The sequence below is a fragment of the Antedon mediterranea genome, chromosome 1, assembly GCF_964355755.1.
Source record: "Antedon mediterranea chromosome 1, ecAntMedi1.1, whole genome shotgun sequence".
NCBI classification, from domain to species: domain Eukaryota; kingdom Metazoa; phylum Echinodermata; class Crinoidea; order Comatulida; family Antedonidae; genus Antedon; species Antedon mediterranea.
In genome coordinates, this window is record NC_092670.1 from 7,287,208 (window position 1) to 7,301,418 (window position 14,211).

General features: G+C 31.9%; 1 protein-coding gene across 1 annotated transcript in view; it reads left to right on the top strand.

The window, feature by feature from the left end:
• LOC140040763 (uncharacterized) overlaps positions 1–13,325 on the top strand; it is a 51,718-nt gene extending 38,393 nt beyond the window's left edge. Inside the window, exons 34-49 of the mRNA XM_072086932.1 lie at positions 471–722; positions 857–1,096; positions 1,266–1,379; positions 2,338–2,604; positions 3,205–3,317; positions 4,516–4,711; positions 5,228–5,329; positions 6,321–6,445; positions 6,793–6,942; positions 7,043–7,412; positions 7,677–7,849; positions 8,071–8,238; positions 9,124–9,254; positions 9,423–9,685; positions 10,159–10,225; positions 10,721–13,325. Of these exons, the coding sequence (XP_071943033.1) occupies positions 471–722; positions 857–1,096; positions 1,266–1,379; positions 2,338–2,604; positions 3,205–3,317; positions 4,516–4,711; positions 5,228–5,329; positions 6,321–6,445; positions 6,793–6,942; positions 7,043–7,412; positions 7,677–7,849; positions 8,071–8,238; positions 9,124–9,254; positions 9,423–9,685; positions 10,159–10,225; positions 10,721–11,276 (3,287 nt within the window). The 3' untranslated portion in view covers positions 11,277–13,325. The remainder of the gene's footprint in view (positions 1–470; positions 723–856; positions 1,097–1,265; positions 1,380–2,337; positions 2,605–3,204; positions 3,318–4,515; positions 4,712–5,227; positions 5,330–6,320; positions 6,446–6,792; positions 6,943–7,042; positions 7,413–7,676; positions 7,850–8,070; positions 8,239–9,123; positions 9,255–9,422; positions 9,686–10,158; positions 10,226–10,720) is intronic.
• The last annotated feature ends 886 nt before the right edge of the window (positions 13,326–14,211 follow it).

The window sequence follows — 14,211 nt, forward strand, 5'->3', positions numbered from 1 at the left end:
GAGATAGGAAAATGCGAAGCCTCCTCGCATTTTTGTGGCGGGTATTTTTCAAGATTGACATCCATTAGACAGTGTATACCACGATCGGAAAACACCCCTATTTGGGACAAATCGTTGAACTTAAATTCGTTTTAATCGTCACTAACTAATTATCTAACTTTATTTAATTAGTAAACAGGGTTACATCAGGTGGTTAAAATCAGTACCGAAAGTACAAACCAACTTTATATACCATCGAGTAGGCCTAAAAAGTCTAGAAGTAAGGCGCGATTTACCGAATTTTGCCCTTACGTAAATTCATATATAGATGTGAAAGTTTCTTACTTTTCTACAGTACTCCACAATTTACGTATGGTTATAACAATAAGAAAAAATTAACTGTAGAAATAATACACAAAGTGTGTATTGATAAAATGTACCAACAGTATTAAACAAATCATATATTTTTTTAAATGCTGATATATTTGCAGATATTGAACCTCCAGAGGTGTTGAGTTGTCCAGATAATACCACTTTTAGTACAGACTCTGGAAGCCCTTACAAAACAAACGTCAATTGGGAATTACCTACATTCCAGGATAATGTTCCTGGGTCATTAGATTACAGCAGTAATATAAATCCGTCATCAAATACATTTCAACTCGGAACTACAATGGTGACGTATGAAGCTACAGACACATCAATGAACACTGGTTATTGTATATTCTACATAACAATAATAGGTAATAAAACTGAATGAATGGCAATATCATTCATCATCATAATTATCATCATGTTTTTAATTCTGTAATTTTAATTTATTGCACCAACAAAATCAACCATAATGTGAGCATGTTTTTTTATGAATATTATGTAGATGATGAACCACCAGTTTTACAGTGTCCTGGTGACATAATCGATGTGGCAACCAACATATCTGGAATCAGCATTATTTGGACAGACCCTACGTATACTGATAATTCTGGAAACACTATTATTTTAAGTTCAACGAGAAATTCAGGACATGTGTTTACTTTTGGTATACATAATGTAACATACACTGGAATTGACCAATCAGGGAACAGTGGTACATGTGGATTTGAAATCACAATAGGAGGCAAGACATTTTATATACAATAACCGTAGTGATCCGTGTGCATCTGTATCTATTCAGAATTCAGAATTATGCAGAGCAATTCAATTATCAGTGTTATTAATTTACATTGTTTAATATTATGAGGTAGTCTGTACAGTTATGTGTTACAATGATTTTTGTTTGTTAACAGATTCATGTTCTTCTTCACCATGTCAAAATGGAGGAACTTGTGTACAGTTAGTTGCGAACTTGACGTGTATCTGTCCTGTATTGTATGAAGGCAACTTATGTCAAACAATACCTGGTAACGTTAAATATCTTACCGCCTTGTATTTATTATGTTCTCAGATCTAATAGCCAGAAATATTGAATATGTATATTACTTTATGTATTATTATTATTACTTATTTTTGTCTGATAAAACTGGATTCTTTCTAAAACTCATAACTTACACCTGATAAATCAAATAAAAATAATATTATTACCAATAAACTAGGCCTATTTACTATGACTATGATTTACTATTATCTGTGACAGTTTTTATCCATCAATACCGAATCCACAACTCAAATTACTCGGAGAGGGTGTTTAACCATGTCCTAAAGTCCCATCCAAAGTACCTGGCAATAAACCTTGCGCGATATTCTGAAACTCTTTTCACATAGAACAATTTATCAATATAAGCATTTAAACTTTCGCTACGAAAATAGGAACTATGGTATTAATGGCCATTATTGTGTTGGGATACCTACTTTTATTTACATTTTTATCTGGATAATTCTGTTGCCTAATGCCATCCTTTATTGGAAATAGAGGTAAAAGCCCAAAGATAGTCGTAAAATGATTATTTATCTATTATCTATTATTAACTTTAACTTCAAGACTTAAAATAAGTAAATTATTTGTCTAAAGCTCTGTCTACACTATCAAACTTTATGTGACAAAAAAAATGTGATATGGACACGATAACGCCTATCACTACCATATTTGGGCACAAACTAGTTTGATAGGATCTAGAAAGAGCTTTAGAACTATAAAAACAGTCTTGTGACCACAACTATTCCAAAATAATGTTTCATAGGGTTAATTTCTCGTCACTGCTTCTAAAAATTAATGAAATCATCTGCAATGTACTGTAATTACTATTGTTTTACTATGATAAACAATAGACTTGTCTATACAACGCTAAGGTGCATTTTATATTTTGTAAAAGACCAATTCCAAGTGAAATGATAGACATTAACAATATATGATATGTTTAGGTAAACCCACAGCAGAAATCCAGCTGTTATCTCAGAGTATTAATTTACAAAGCAAAGTTACTTTCCAATGTACTGTAAAGAACTCAGTTGATTGGCGTTGGTATAAAGATGACATTGAACTCTCCTCTGAAACACGAAGTCTAAAGAATCTAACAATTAACGAAGTAGGTCTGGAAAATCAAGGCTATTATTACTGTAAAGCATTTGGGGTATCGCCACATGATGACGTAACAGATACCTCAATGAAGGCAGTTCTGGTTGTAACAGGTAAACTTGTTACTTATTTTCTACACAGTAGTTTCCTTAAATGTATAAGGTAATACAAACAGAATCACTGAACTAATTTACTACAGAGAATATAACATTTATACATCATATTTCTTCTTTTTTTCTGTTTATCCCCTCATTCATTGCAACTGCACATTTATACATATACAAGTTTGATATTAGTTTTTGTTGCTGTAAAATAAATAAAATTCATCTACATCTCCAGATTCATCGCTTAATAACAAATTAAGTGGATAATAGGAACTAGAAAAATACTGCTCGTCTAGTTCTTAAATACAATGTAAACTTAAACAATGCAATGTAATTGGTGATATTGTATATCGAAAAATGAAGGTGCGGCGTCATACAACATATTGTAAACAATCGAATAAGCAGTTTTAAGTGATGATAATCATACACTGTTAATCGTATGCCTGTTCATTTCTATATAATCCATTTCTAATTGTGTACAGTAATGGTTCCGGATAAATTTAATTAGAATCTGCAGAAGAACTGAATAATTTTGCTTATGGTAGTGCAGCTTTGTATGAATATTTAAATAAAAAACGTTAAAAAACTTACGTTTTTATTATTATTTAGATGCGTTTACCGTTCGAGTGTCGGTATCTTTCCTGAATTTACAATTCACCTCTGGTTTGACTGATTCGTCTTCTGAAGAATTCAAAAACACTTCTACAATGATTGTTAATTTGGTAAGTTTTGTCAAAGCTAATTTGTTAACAAAAGCTTGTTTTTATTGGTAGAGATTTGCTGACTAATTCTAAACAAAATAATGAATAAATTCAAAATTGTGGATAATTTATATCTGCTTCCTGGTCAATTCTGGAAACATACCGGTAAGCGTTTTTACTGCTATGTAATAATCATTTAATATATTTTAATCATCAAGAACCAACATGATATAAAAGTAGGCCTACATTATTACTGCCTTGTTTAAAACAATTTAAACAATAATTCCTCTGCAAAATAACTTATTTATGAGTTTGATTTATTGTTATTAGTAGACCCAATAATGTTAAGGTTATTTACAAGTATTGGTTGATCAATTGAAACAGGTAACTGTACATTTGCTTTTTCACTTTTTAGTCGCGTGGAAGCGACTCTATAGTTCACTATGTCGGTCGGTCGGTCTGTCTGTCGGTCTGTCTGTCGGTCTGTCTGTCGGTCTGTCTGTCTGTCTGTCGGTCCGGTATCACTATGCGTTTTATCGCTTTATGACCTTATCTTGATATCAGTTTAATCTAGCTAAGTCAATTTTTCACAGAATATTCCTTATTGCCAGGAATCGATGTGGTTATGTTTTCACGGTGCGCAATAAAAAATTACGCGGTCTACGCACGATTTAACGAAATCACGTTTGTAATCATATCTTAACAACCATGAATCACAATTAAATAAAATTTGGTACTCATAAATTTCAGGGCATAAATCATCATATGGCAATACAATTACGTGCGTAGCGCATGTAACGCATGCTTACGCGCGCTTAAAATTTTCAAAATTTATTTTCGATGAAATAAGAGTACGTTTCAGGCAATTTTAAGCGTTTACAAAATTGCCATGAGTGCACAGATGTTTGCGTTAAATGTTATTGCGCACTCATTTTGCCCGATTTCTGTTTTCTTGACTTACTTTTCAACTCGAAATTACGTTATACGAGCACGTCAAAAGTGACAGGCTACGCACGTGTAAATTAAAAAAATATAAATGTTTTTAAACATTTCAACATTTTTAAACATGTTCAGTAATTTCGGTCAGTATAGTTCACTATGTCGGTCGGTCCGTCTGTCTGTCGGTCTGTCTGTCTGTCGGTCTGTTTGTCTGTCGGTCCGGTATCACTATGCATTGTAGCACGCGACTTAATGGCTGTTGGCCTTGTTTATTTTACAGTTAACTGAGAGTATAAGTATAAGTGATATATTTGTTCAAGTTCTTAGCCTTAGTGCTGGAAGTGTGATTGCAGATATCAATATACATACTCCAAGTGTAGACACAACTTACGATAATTTTATGAACAGTTTATCAGAAGACTTTAATACATTAGCAAATAACGGAACTATTGGACAATTTTCAATATTTAGCACTGGTAAGTCAAAATAATTCAAACTACTACAACATTAGTTTTATGAACCTGGATGTAATAATTGTATCTATACAATTGTAATATAGATGTATGTAAACACTAGATACTCAACAAGGTACCGTAAAATTAAAAAGAGATCAGGAAAGGGACTCTCTAAACTGGCCTTATGTATGTATGTCTATTCACAGCCGATTATGTGAGCTTTATCACACATTAATATCCCATTTAAAAAAAATAAAGTACATCTTTAATTAATTATTAATTTAATTATGAACGACATTAACATAGATAATTTTAATTTCAACATACAAAGGCTAGATTATAGATTTAATTCTTGAGAGACGCAGCTGGAACAAATTAATTAATCACATCACAATTAATATTGAGTTTTGATTTTGTAAAAGCTGTATTGATGATAAAAGTAGCAAAGAATGACAAATCACAACTGAAATTGTATTATATCGTTAGATGTAATATAATGGTATAGTAATAAAATAATATTTTACCTTTTTATTACAGAGAATTGTGGCTTAGATATCATAGAAGGTTTAACGTTCAACCGTTCTGAAGTTGGTAAAAATGTATCATCAGAAGAAGTTTGTCCACAATCTGCAGTCGAATGTAAGCTTTTTATGTTTTATTATGTTTAAACATTTTAAATGACCAGCAGTATTATATTTTGTTTTATATAATAAGAATGTTTAATCTTAGGTCTTTGGTCTATAGCTTTCTTAATCTTAGGTTTTGTTACACGACGTTGTAACACGTCGGTCGTGGCAAATCGAGAGCTTCCTAATAAGTTAAAACTAACATTATACTTTACACACAACACAAATAGGTCAAGCTTCCAAGTTTATTCAGAGTATACATATTTAACAATACATAATATTTATTTCTACTGATACTGTACAAGCAATGCTAAAAACTACTAAAGCTTAATAATAAACTACATTTTGGCCTCTTGGGGGCTACCACTCATATGACATCGCTGTATGAAAGGTCCAGTGTGTTGTCACAGGAGCCAGTAAATCAAATGGTTGTTATTAAGTATATCGGTAAGGATGTAAGTGACATCCGTTAGGTAAATTGTGGAATTTGGGGGAAAAATAATTCCCCAGAATTATACCAGCCAAATTAGCGAATAACATGAGTAACATATGAGTAGCGCCTGTGTTGAGTTAGGTGTTGGATGATGCCGGGGGATGGCTGGGTGTGAAAGATTGAAAAGTTTGTACAACTATCGAACGGCTAATTTAACAATGAAGTGTGCTAGTATGCATCTTAGTAAACAACTGAAAACACACTTAATTCCCATTGGTTGCCAATTAGAAATTAGCCTATCCTACATTTTTGTGGTTCCACTATTAGATATACCCGTTGGTCTATAGAAATACATTGTCAATTACTGTGGTTGGAACTTTGATAAAGTTTCTCCCTTGACTAATATTCCGTTTTAATTACATGTAAAAACAATATACCATTCATCCTAACACTTCTATTACTCTGAAATCTACCCACATTTATATACCACATCCTAGTTAAAAGAAAGTACTTGTGCTGTGTATAAACTATAATTTATTACTTTAAATTTCCTTATATATCCTTGTCATAGATGGTATGTCCCTGGGATTCTCTATATGCTTTAGTGATGGCCTGTCACCTGCTATGTGGCAAGATGTGATGCATCGGAACTGTAGTGAGGCTACATCTGATCAACTTTTAAAAAGGTTAAGTATGGTTAGTATAGACATTTATATAAATATTGTTCAAAGAATTGTATTAGATAATGTTATTGAAATCTTGTTTGACCTCAAATTTGTACTTCTAAACTTGTAGATACAAAATATTTTTAACACACTTTAATATTTATTTATTTCTATTATTATTAAAATATAAATGTTGACAGGGTAAGTAAATTTATTTTCCGGCCGTGCTGTTATTTTATTATTTATTATTTTACCATCGAAACACAGTTCACCTGTTCCATTGTGAAATTCCAATTGAATTGCATCTATCCTAAACTTAATTTTGAGCTGAGGTTGATTTGCAGAGCCTTTTCAATGTTTTATTACAATTTATTGTAGATGCCAATTACAGAGGATAACGCAGAGGAAGTTCTTCAAGCAGTTAACAACATTACAACAACTGAACCAGATACCATAACACCAGACGGTTTGGAAGCAACTGCAGAGATTATCGAAAGTGTTATTTCTGTAAATTCAACATCTTCCGAGGTGATTTTATTCATTGTTTTGTTTACAATACCGTAGATAAAGCAACCATAGTGTAACTAGAGTTATTCATATTTTATGTTTTGCTATAATTCCCATACAGGTGACATCAACGTTAGTTGACACTGTTGCTAGTCTGTTCGAAGTAGATGATGATGTACTCTTAGAGAGTCAGATGGAAACACAAGCTCCTAGTAGAATTGTGGAATCCCTTGAAGAACAATTAGCAGTTGTTGATCTTGAAAACGAAAAATATGAATTTATAACAAACACGGTAGCAGTGCAAGCTCAGAGTTTGAAAAGCAATGAATTTGACAACATGGGGATTGGAATCGCATCTTACAAATCGGCAGATTCTAGTGTAATTGTGAATTTGACAGGATTCATTGAGCCAGAAGAGCTTGATAATTCTGCGTCTGTGGCATCTGTCAGTATCTATATTCCTGCTATTTACATTCTTGCAACCTCCGATGGTAAGTTGACTGCAAAACATTATAAAACCATAAACAGCATCAATCATCATCCATTATTTATCATAACGTTATAGGCCTATGTTATTTGAGAAAGCTAAGAGCTGCTTAAAACACAATATTGAATTTCGTAATGACTTTCTTTTTTTAAAGCCATTGCTCAGAAACAAGCAGGTTAAACAGAACATTGAAAATGATTTTGCCTAGAAATTGTTCAGCAAAAAATGTTTCTCTACTGATTATTCGATGTTTTTTTAAAATAATTAGGTGCTGATTTGCGTGTGGTTACAGTGGTATATAATGATAGTTCACTCTTTCCGACAAACCAGTTTGATACTGACACCAGGCGACCCAATGGTCAAGTTATTTCAACTTCAATACCCGGTGTTGAACTGAAAAATTTATCAGATCCAATAATAACAACATTTATTCCTGCTGAAGTAAATATACATTTCCAATTGATTTACGTTGATTGTTAGTTCAGTAGACAAACTATGTTCATAACTATGGCCAAACCATTATTAAAGGAACTCCCTTATAAAAGTGTGTCAAATGGTTATGATGCTTTCTCTGGTTTAGTGAGTTTTCTAACCTTATGATCCTTCAGGAAATTACCTGATGCATTCACAATCATACACATTTTTATTTCCTTTATTTCTAGATATCTGAGAATAACAACGAGACAGCCTGTGTTTTTTGGGATTTTAAACTTGATGATGGTAATGGTGGCTGGTCAAGTGCTGGATGCTACTTAGCTAATGGATCGTTGGATGGCAGTGACAGACAAATTTGTCATTGTGACCATTTAACAAATTTTGCAATTCTTATGGTAAAATTATGAATGTTTTAGTTTAGTTTATTTGTTGACTCACTTTTTGTTTTATTTATTATTAATTTTACTGAGGGTGACCTAAAACAGTATAAAATGACTGCCAAATGGTCCTCACATAATTACAAACGATAACATTAGCATGAATGGACGCGTCGAGTACAATTTTATCCCAAAAAATGAACACAAATTTGTTTTTTAATGATTTTCTCCTTGGAATATTCAAAATGAAAATTATTATTAAGTCAAACACATCATTGGGGTTTTTTAATGGATGGTGTCCGGCGGGGGATAGTTTAACCCTAGCTTAATTTGTGCATGCTTCATTTACTCTCTATATTCTTAATTCTGGCCCCGAAACCTTGACTCAGAAATGCCGGGATGGTGTCCGGCGGGGGATAGTTTATTACCATTAGTTAAGGTCTAATGTAAAGCACCTAGAGGGGTCAGTGATCCATTAGGCGCTATATACATACTGTTTATTATTATTATTATTAAATTAATCTAGATGATTTAGATACACTATGAGCATTTTGTGAATTGGAACCTCTATGACTGATCTGTAAGTCTGGCAGTGTAACTGAAGTGTGGAACTACAGCTCTATGTTGATGGATGTTAACGCGTAGTGTGAGAGGAAAGGCAAAGTATTTTAAAGATGTGAAAGACGTCAGCTTTAACGATATCGAATGGTTGTTGCAGATAACACATTCTTGAATAGAAACGCCAGCACAGGCGTGATATTTATTTCGCTTAAGTTTGATTTATCATCACAAGATCTATAGCAATTAATCCTAAACTAATTTTGAAATGTGAGCTAATAATAATAGGTAATGAATAATATGAATCATAATAAAAGACTTTTTAAGTTTTTTTTTTTTGTTTAGAATTTTTACTCAAGAGATGATACTGATGGGCCTCCTATTGTTATAGTTATAGCAAGGTACATCACAAATATTGGTCTTGGTATTTCAATCGCTTGTTTACTTGCAACTATATTTACCTTTACAACCAACAGGTAGGGCTTAGAATTTATCATAACTATTGTATACGTTCACTAGAAAATTCGTTGAAATTATGTAAATGTTGTAATGTTTTAAAATTTGTTCTTATAGTAGAAATTAACAGTGCATGTTGGGCATACAATACATTATAAAACAGAAATTTATTTTCCTTTCATTTTCAGAAAGCTGCGAAACAGTAAACCACAACAGATTTTATGTCACTTGTGTGTATCATTACTCGGCTTGTATTTGGTCTTTCTCGTTGGAATTGACAGAACAAAAAAACGGCGCGCTTGTACAGTAATTGCTGGTCTGATTCACTACTTTCTGTTGACATCTATCTTTTGGATGTCAGTGCAGGCTATTCATATGTATTATTCATTTGTTAAAGTTTATGATGCACACATTTCTAGGTTTTTCTTAAAGGCCTGTCTTTTTGCTTGGGGTAAGTGGCTCATCGTATACTCTAATTTTATCAATCATAATTTTGTATAAGTACTAATTTTCTCTACATATTACTGTAAAAAAAGATCAATGTAAAAAAAATGACTAAAAGCATGTCATTGATGATGAAAACTGATGTTGCGTAAGGGTGATAAACTTGGGGAAAATGAATTTACTGGTGCCATGTATTGTTATGCATTACTATTATTTGTTTTTAACTTTTGTCAATTAGAAATAATGTTAGCTTATCGTAATTACAAAATGTTAAATTCATAATATTTAAAAACTTTAATTTCGTTACCAATGAAAATACAAATGAGTAAAGTGAAAACAAATCATATACAAATGGATGCATATGCTCTATTGGATTATCAAAGCGATGACGGGATGGATGCTAGTATCATGTGTACGTGAACAGTTTGATGATTAAGATTAGGATTGTGCATCTTATCATAAAGTTTTCAATATTGACAGGTATACCAGTTGTAATTGTTGCTGTAACTGTTGGAATTGATGTTGACAATTATGCAGATACAGACTAGTAAGTAACGTTAGCCTACTGCACAGATACCAGATTAAACCTTCTTAACTACTGAGATTAATTTTCTTTTCTTTCTTTCTTGTATGTACTTTCCATCTATTGTAACATGATCTAATGTATTAGATTATGTTTAACAACTCTTTTATTAATGTATGGAACTTCTCATTCATAATGGTGTTAAGCAAAATATTGTTTACTTTCACAAATTTCTCATCTACCATTTCAGATGTTTCACATTTTGCATTCGCAGTATTGTTATGCTTTCACTTTTGTAAATGTCTTGTAATATAAATGTTATCTCATTTTATGGCATGGTCTAGTCACGTCTCGGTTTTGGCAATCTTACAGATATTCATTATTTTCATGTTTATTCAATTGCTAGTAATCAATATGCCTACCTTATATATTTCTAAAATCATCATTGTATTAGTACCTATGCAATATTAATATTACTAATAATAAACAGTATTTACACTTGTATTACTCTTTTTTCAGTTGCTTCCTTGTTGTTACCCGTATGTATTACAGCGTAGCATTACCTATTGCAGTCATACTACTCACCAATGTTGTTGTATTTATTATGGTATTACACAGTCTGAGTAAACTTGGTAACGTTGCAAAACAAGCTCACAAAATTCGTAAGAAGCGGAAGGGCATGTATTTACTACAGAATGCCGTGTGTATATCGGTTGTGATGGGAATGACGTGGCTTATTGGATTCTTTGCAATTGGTAGTGCCTCCGAGATTGTCCAGGTACTTTTCTGTATCCTGAATTCTTTCCAAGGATTCTTCATATTCGTTATGTATTGTTTCCGAAGTAAAGATATTCGTAAATTTTGGGCGGAAAAAACTATTAAAAAATTGTCGTCATCATTTAAAGGAACCAAAAATAGCAATCTGTACTCCAGTGGGCGTAAAAGTTCTGGTTTTAATTCATCGGCTTCTGGAAGAAACCAAACACATTCAGATTCTAGAAATTACTCAAATAGCAACCAAGTTTCCTTTGCCCGATCTTCACGTGTTTCTAATGACTTTAGTTATCGGAAGTAACATTCGATTATACGTATAGTTAACACATTCATGGGCAAGTAATAAGATATATTCCATCCTAAATGTTTTCAGAAAACAACAGATAACGTATCCTCAAACTATAGATGCACAATACAATACACCGCTTTCCGAAGTACTTTGAATGGAAAATGAAACGCACTACTAATTATTTTCCTTATTACTACATAATTAAAAAATAATATTTTAAAATGAGTCTTTCCATTGTCAACAATTAATCTTGCTGGTTGATTATATTATATAAAGCTTAAGGTCAAAATTCTTTTTACTCGGTTTATGTTCAATTGAACATACTATCTCTAGTTATTTCTCCTTCTTTTAGGGAACATTTTAAAATGCTACTGTTTGCAGATGATAACTGCGATTTTCTTAAACCTTTGTCAGTATGACTATAGTACCAACTCCTATTTATGCGTTGTTCTCGATTTTGGGTCAACGGTCACATATGGGTCAGTTTGGTCAAAACACTACTTGTTCCACAAATAACATAGTAAACAGTTCTCCTTATATTATTATGATTATTGTCTTCAGGTTTTTACAGGAATTAGGATCATAGGGGAGAAAGAGGGATAGTCTGGCAACATTTTAAAACGTCAACTAAGATTTCCTTCCTTCTTGGCCAGTTTGATTAATATCTCTTTCAATTTATGTGGTGTTTATAATTTTAGGTCGAAGGTCACATAAGGTTCAGTATAGTCGAAAAATCCACAAAATGAATATTTACAAATAGGCTTATAGGCTTAAGAGATTAATGTTAATGATTTTAGAAGGTGTCACTAGACCAAAATAATGTATTCTCAGACTTATTTCAGCTTTTTGAAACAAGACTTTGCTGTGTTAATGTAGACTATAATATAATAGGGCATTACGTTCCACATGGGTACGTAATCTGTTTATAATAATAGAAAGTTAGGTAGAGGACTCATCTCAAATAGTAGCATATAATAACATAATTAACGATTGGGCTGATTTCGAACAAACTTGGTCCATAATAAAAGCATAAAGTCAAAAGCCAAACAATTCCTCTTACTGGGTTTAGGCCTATGTACAATCTCTAGTTAAGTTTCATTTTACCTTTAAAGTAGACGAGTTCTATTATATTATACAGATATTGACAAACGTATATGAATTAGTATTAAAAATTGTTAACAAATATGTAAATAAACTAATCCTTATGCGTTTTTTGTTGACATAACTGGTTACTATATCCAGGAATAAATTCCTGTCATTTGATTGAAGAAAAATAAACTTTTCGCGTTTATAAAAGAAAGGTTTTTTTATACTATTGCTATTGGATTTTTACAAAAATGGCAAAAATATCAACCCATTTTTTAGTTGACATAACTAGTTACTATGGCTGTATAAGATGATGATAAAACAATATTTGCGCATACAAGGAAATATTATTTATTTGTTAATTTTGTAGATTAAGTTAGTTAAGATAAAAGGTACCAAGCTTGATTAGCTTCGGCTATATCTTGGCTACCTTTTGTATTGAAATTGTTTTTGTTTGATTCAATAAAGATGAAGAGAGTATTTAAGAGTAAGAGTATTATCCTATAATAATTGAATTTTAAAAAGTTGATATTTTGGCCATTTTGTAAAAAATCTTTGTACAGGCCGAAATATCAACCCATTTATAGTTGACATAGTTACTATGCCTGAGTATGGGTATAACACATTATACTTGCGCATATTAGGCCATATTATCGTATAATATTTAAATTTTAAAAAGTTGATATTTTAGCCATTTTCGAAAAAGGCCCAAATATCAACCCATTTATTTGTTGACATAACTAGTTACTATGGCTCTATAAGATGATTATAATACAATATATGCGTACATAAGGCAATATTATCGTATAATAATTAAATTGAAAAGTTGATATTTTAGCAATTTAAAAAAAATTCCCTGTACATAGTAAGAATTTGTTCAAAAATGGCCAAAATATCAACCCATTTATTAGTTGACATAACTAGTTAATATGGCTCTATAAGATGATTATAATACAATATATGCGTCCGTAATATTATCGTTTATAATTTTATAAAAAAAACTTTTAAAAAGTTGATATTTTAGCCAATATATCAACACATTTATTAGTTGACATAACTAATATGGCTACTATGGCTCTATAAGATGATTATAATACAAAAGTAACCACTTTTGACATAAATGGTTACTATAGCATAATGAACATGCGCAGAGTCGAATAATAACTGGTTACCATAGCACAATTGACATGCACAGAACCCATTATTCGTCTCTACGCATGTTTATTATGCAATAGTAACCATTTATGTCAAAACTAGTTAAAGTAGCACAGTTGACATGCGCAGAACCCATTATTCGCCTCTGAGCATGTTTATTATACTATAATAACCATTTATGTCAAAAAATAAAAGGGTCGAAAATCGGCCATTTTTCGTAAATTTCCCTGTACTATAGTACAGGGATTTTTTCAAAAAAATGGCTAATTTTCGACCTTTTTATTTTTCAATAAAACTGGTTACTATAGCACAATTGACATGCGCAAAACCCATTATTCGTCTCTGCGCATGTTTATTATGCAATAGTGACCATTTATGTCAAAACTAGTTAATGCAGAACCCATTATTCGCCTCTGCGCATGTTTATTATACTACTAAAAACCATTTATGTCAAAAAATAAAAGGGTCGAAAATCGGCCATTTTTCGCAAATTCCCCTGTACTATAGTACAGGGATTCTTTCCAAAAAATGGCTAATTTTCGACCTTTTTATTTTTCGATAAAACTGGTTACTATAGCTCAATTGACATGCGCAGAACCCATTATTCGTCTCTGCGCTTGTTTATTATGCAATAGTGACCATTTATTTCAAAACTAGTTAACGTAGCACAATTGACATGCGCAGAACACATTATTCGTCTCTGCGC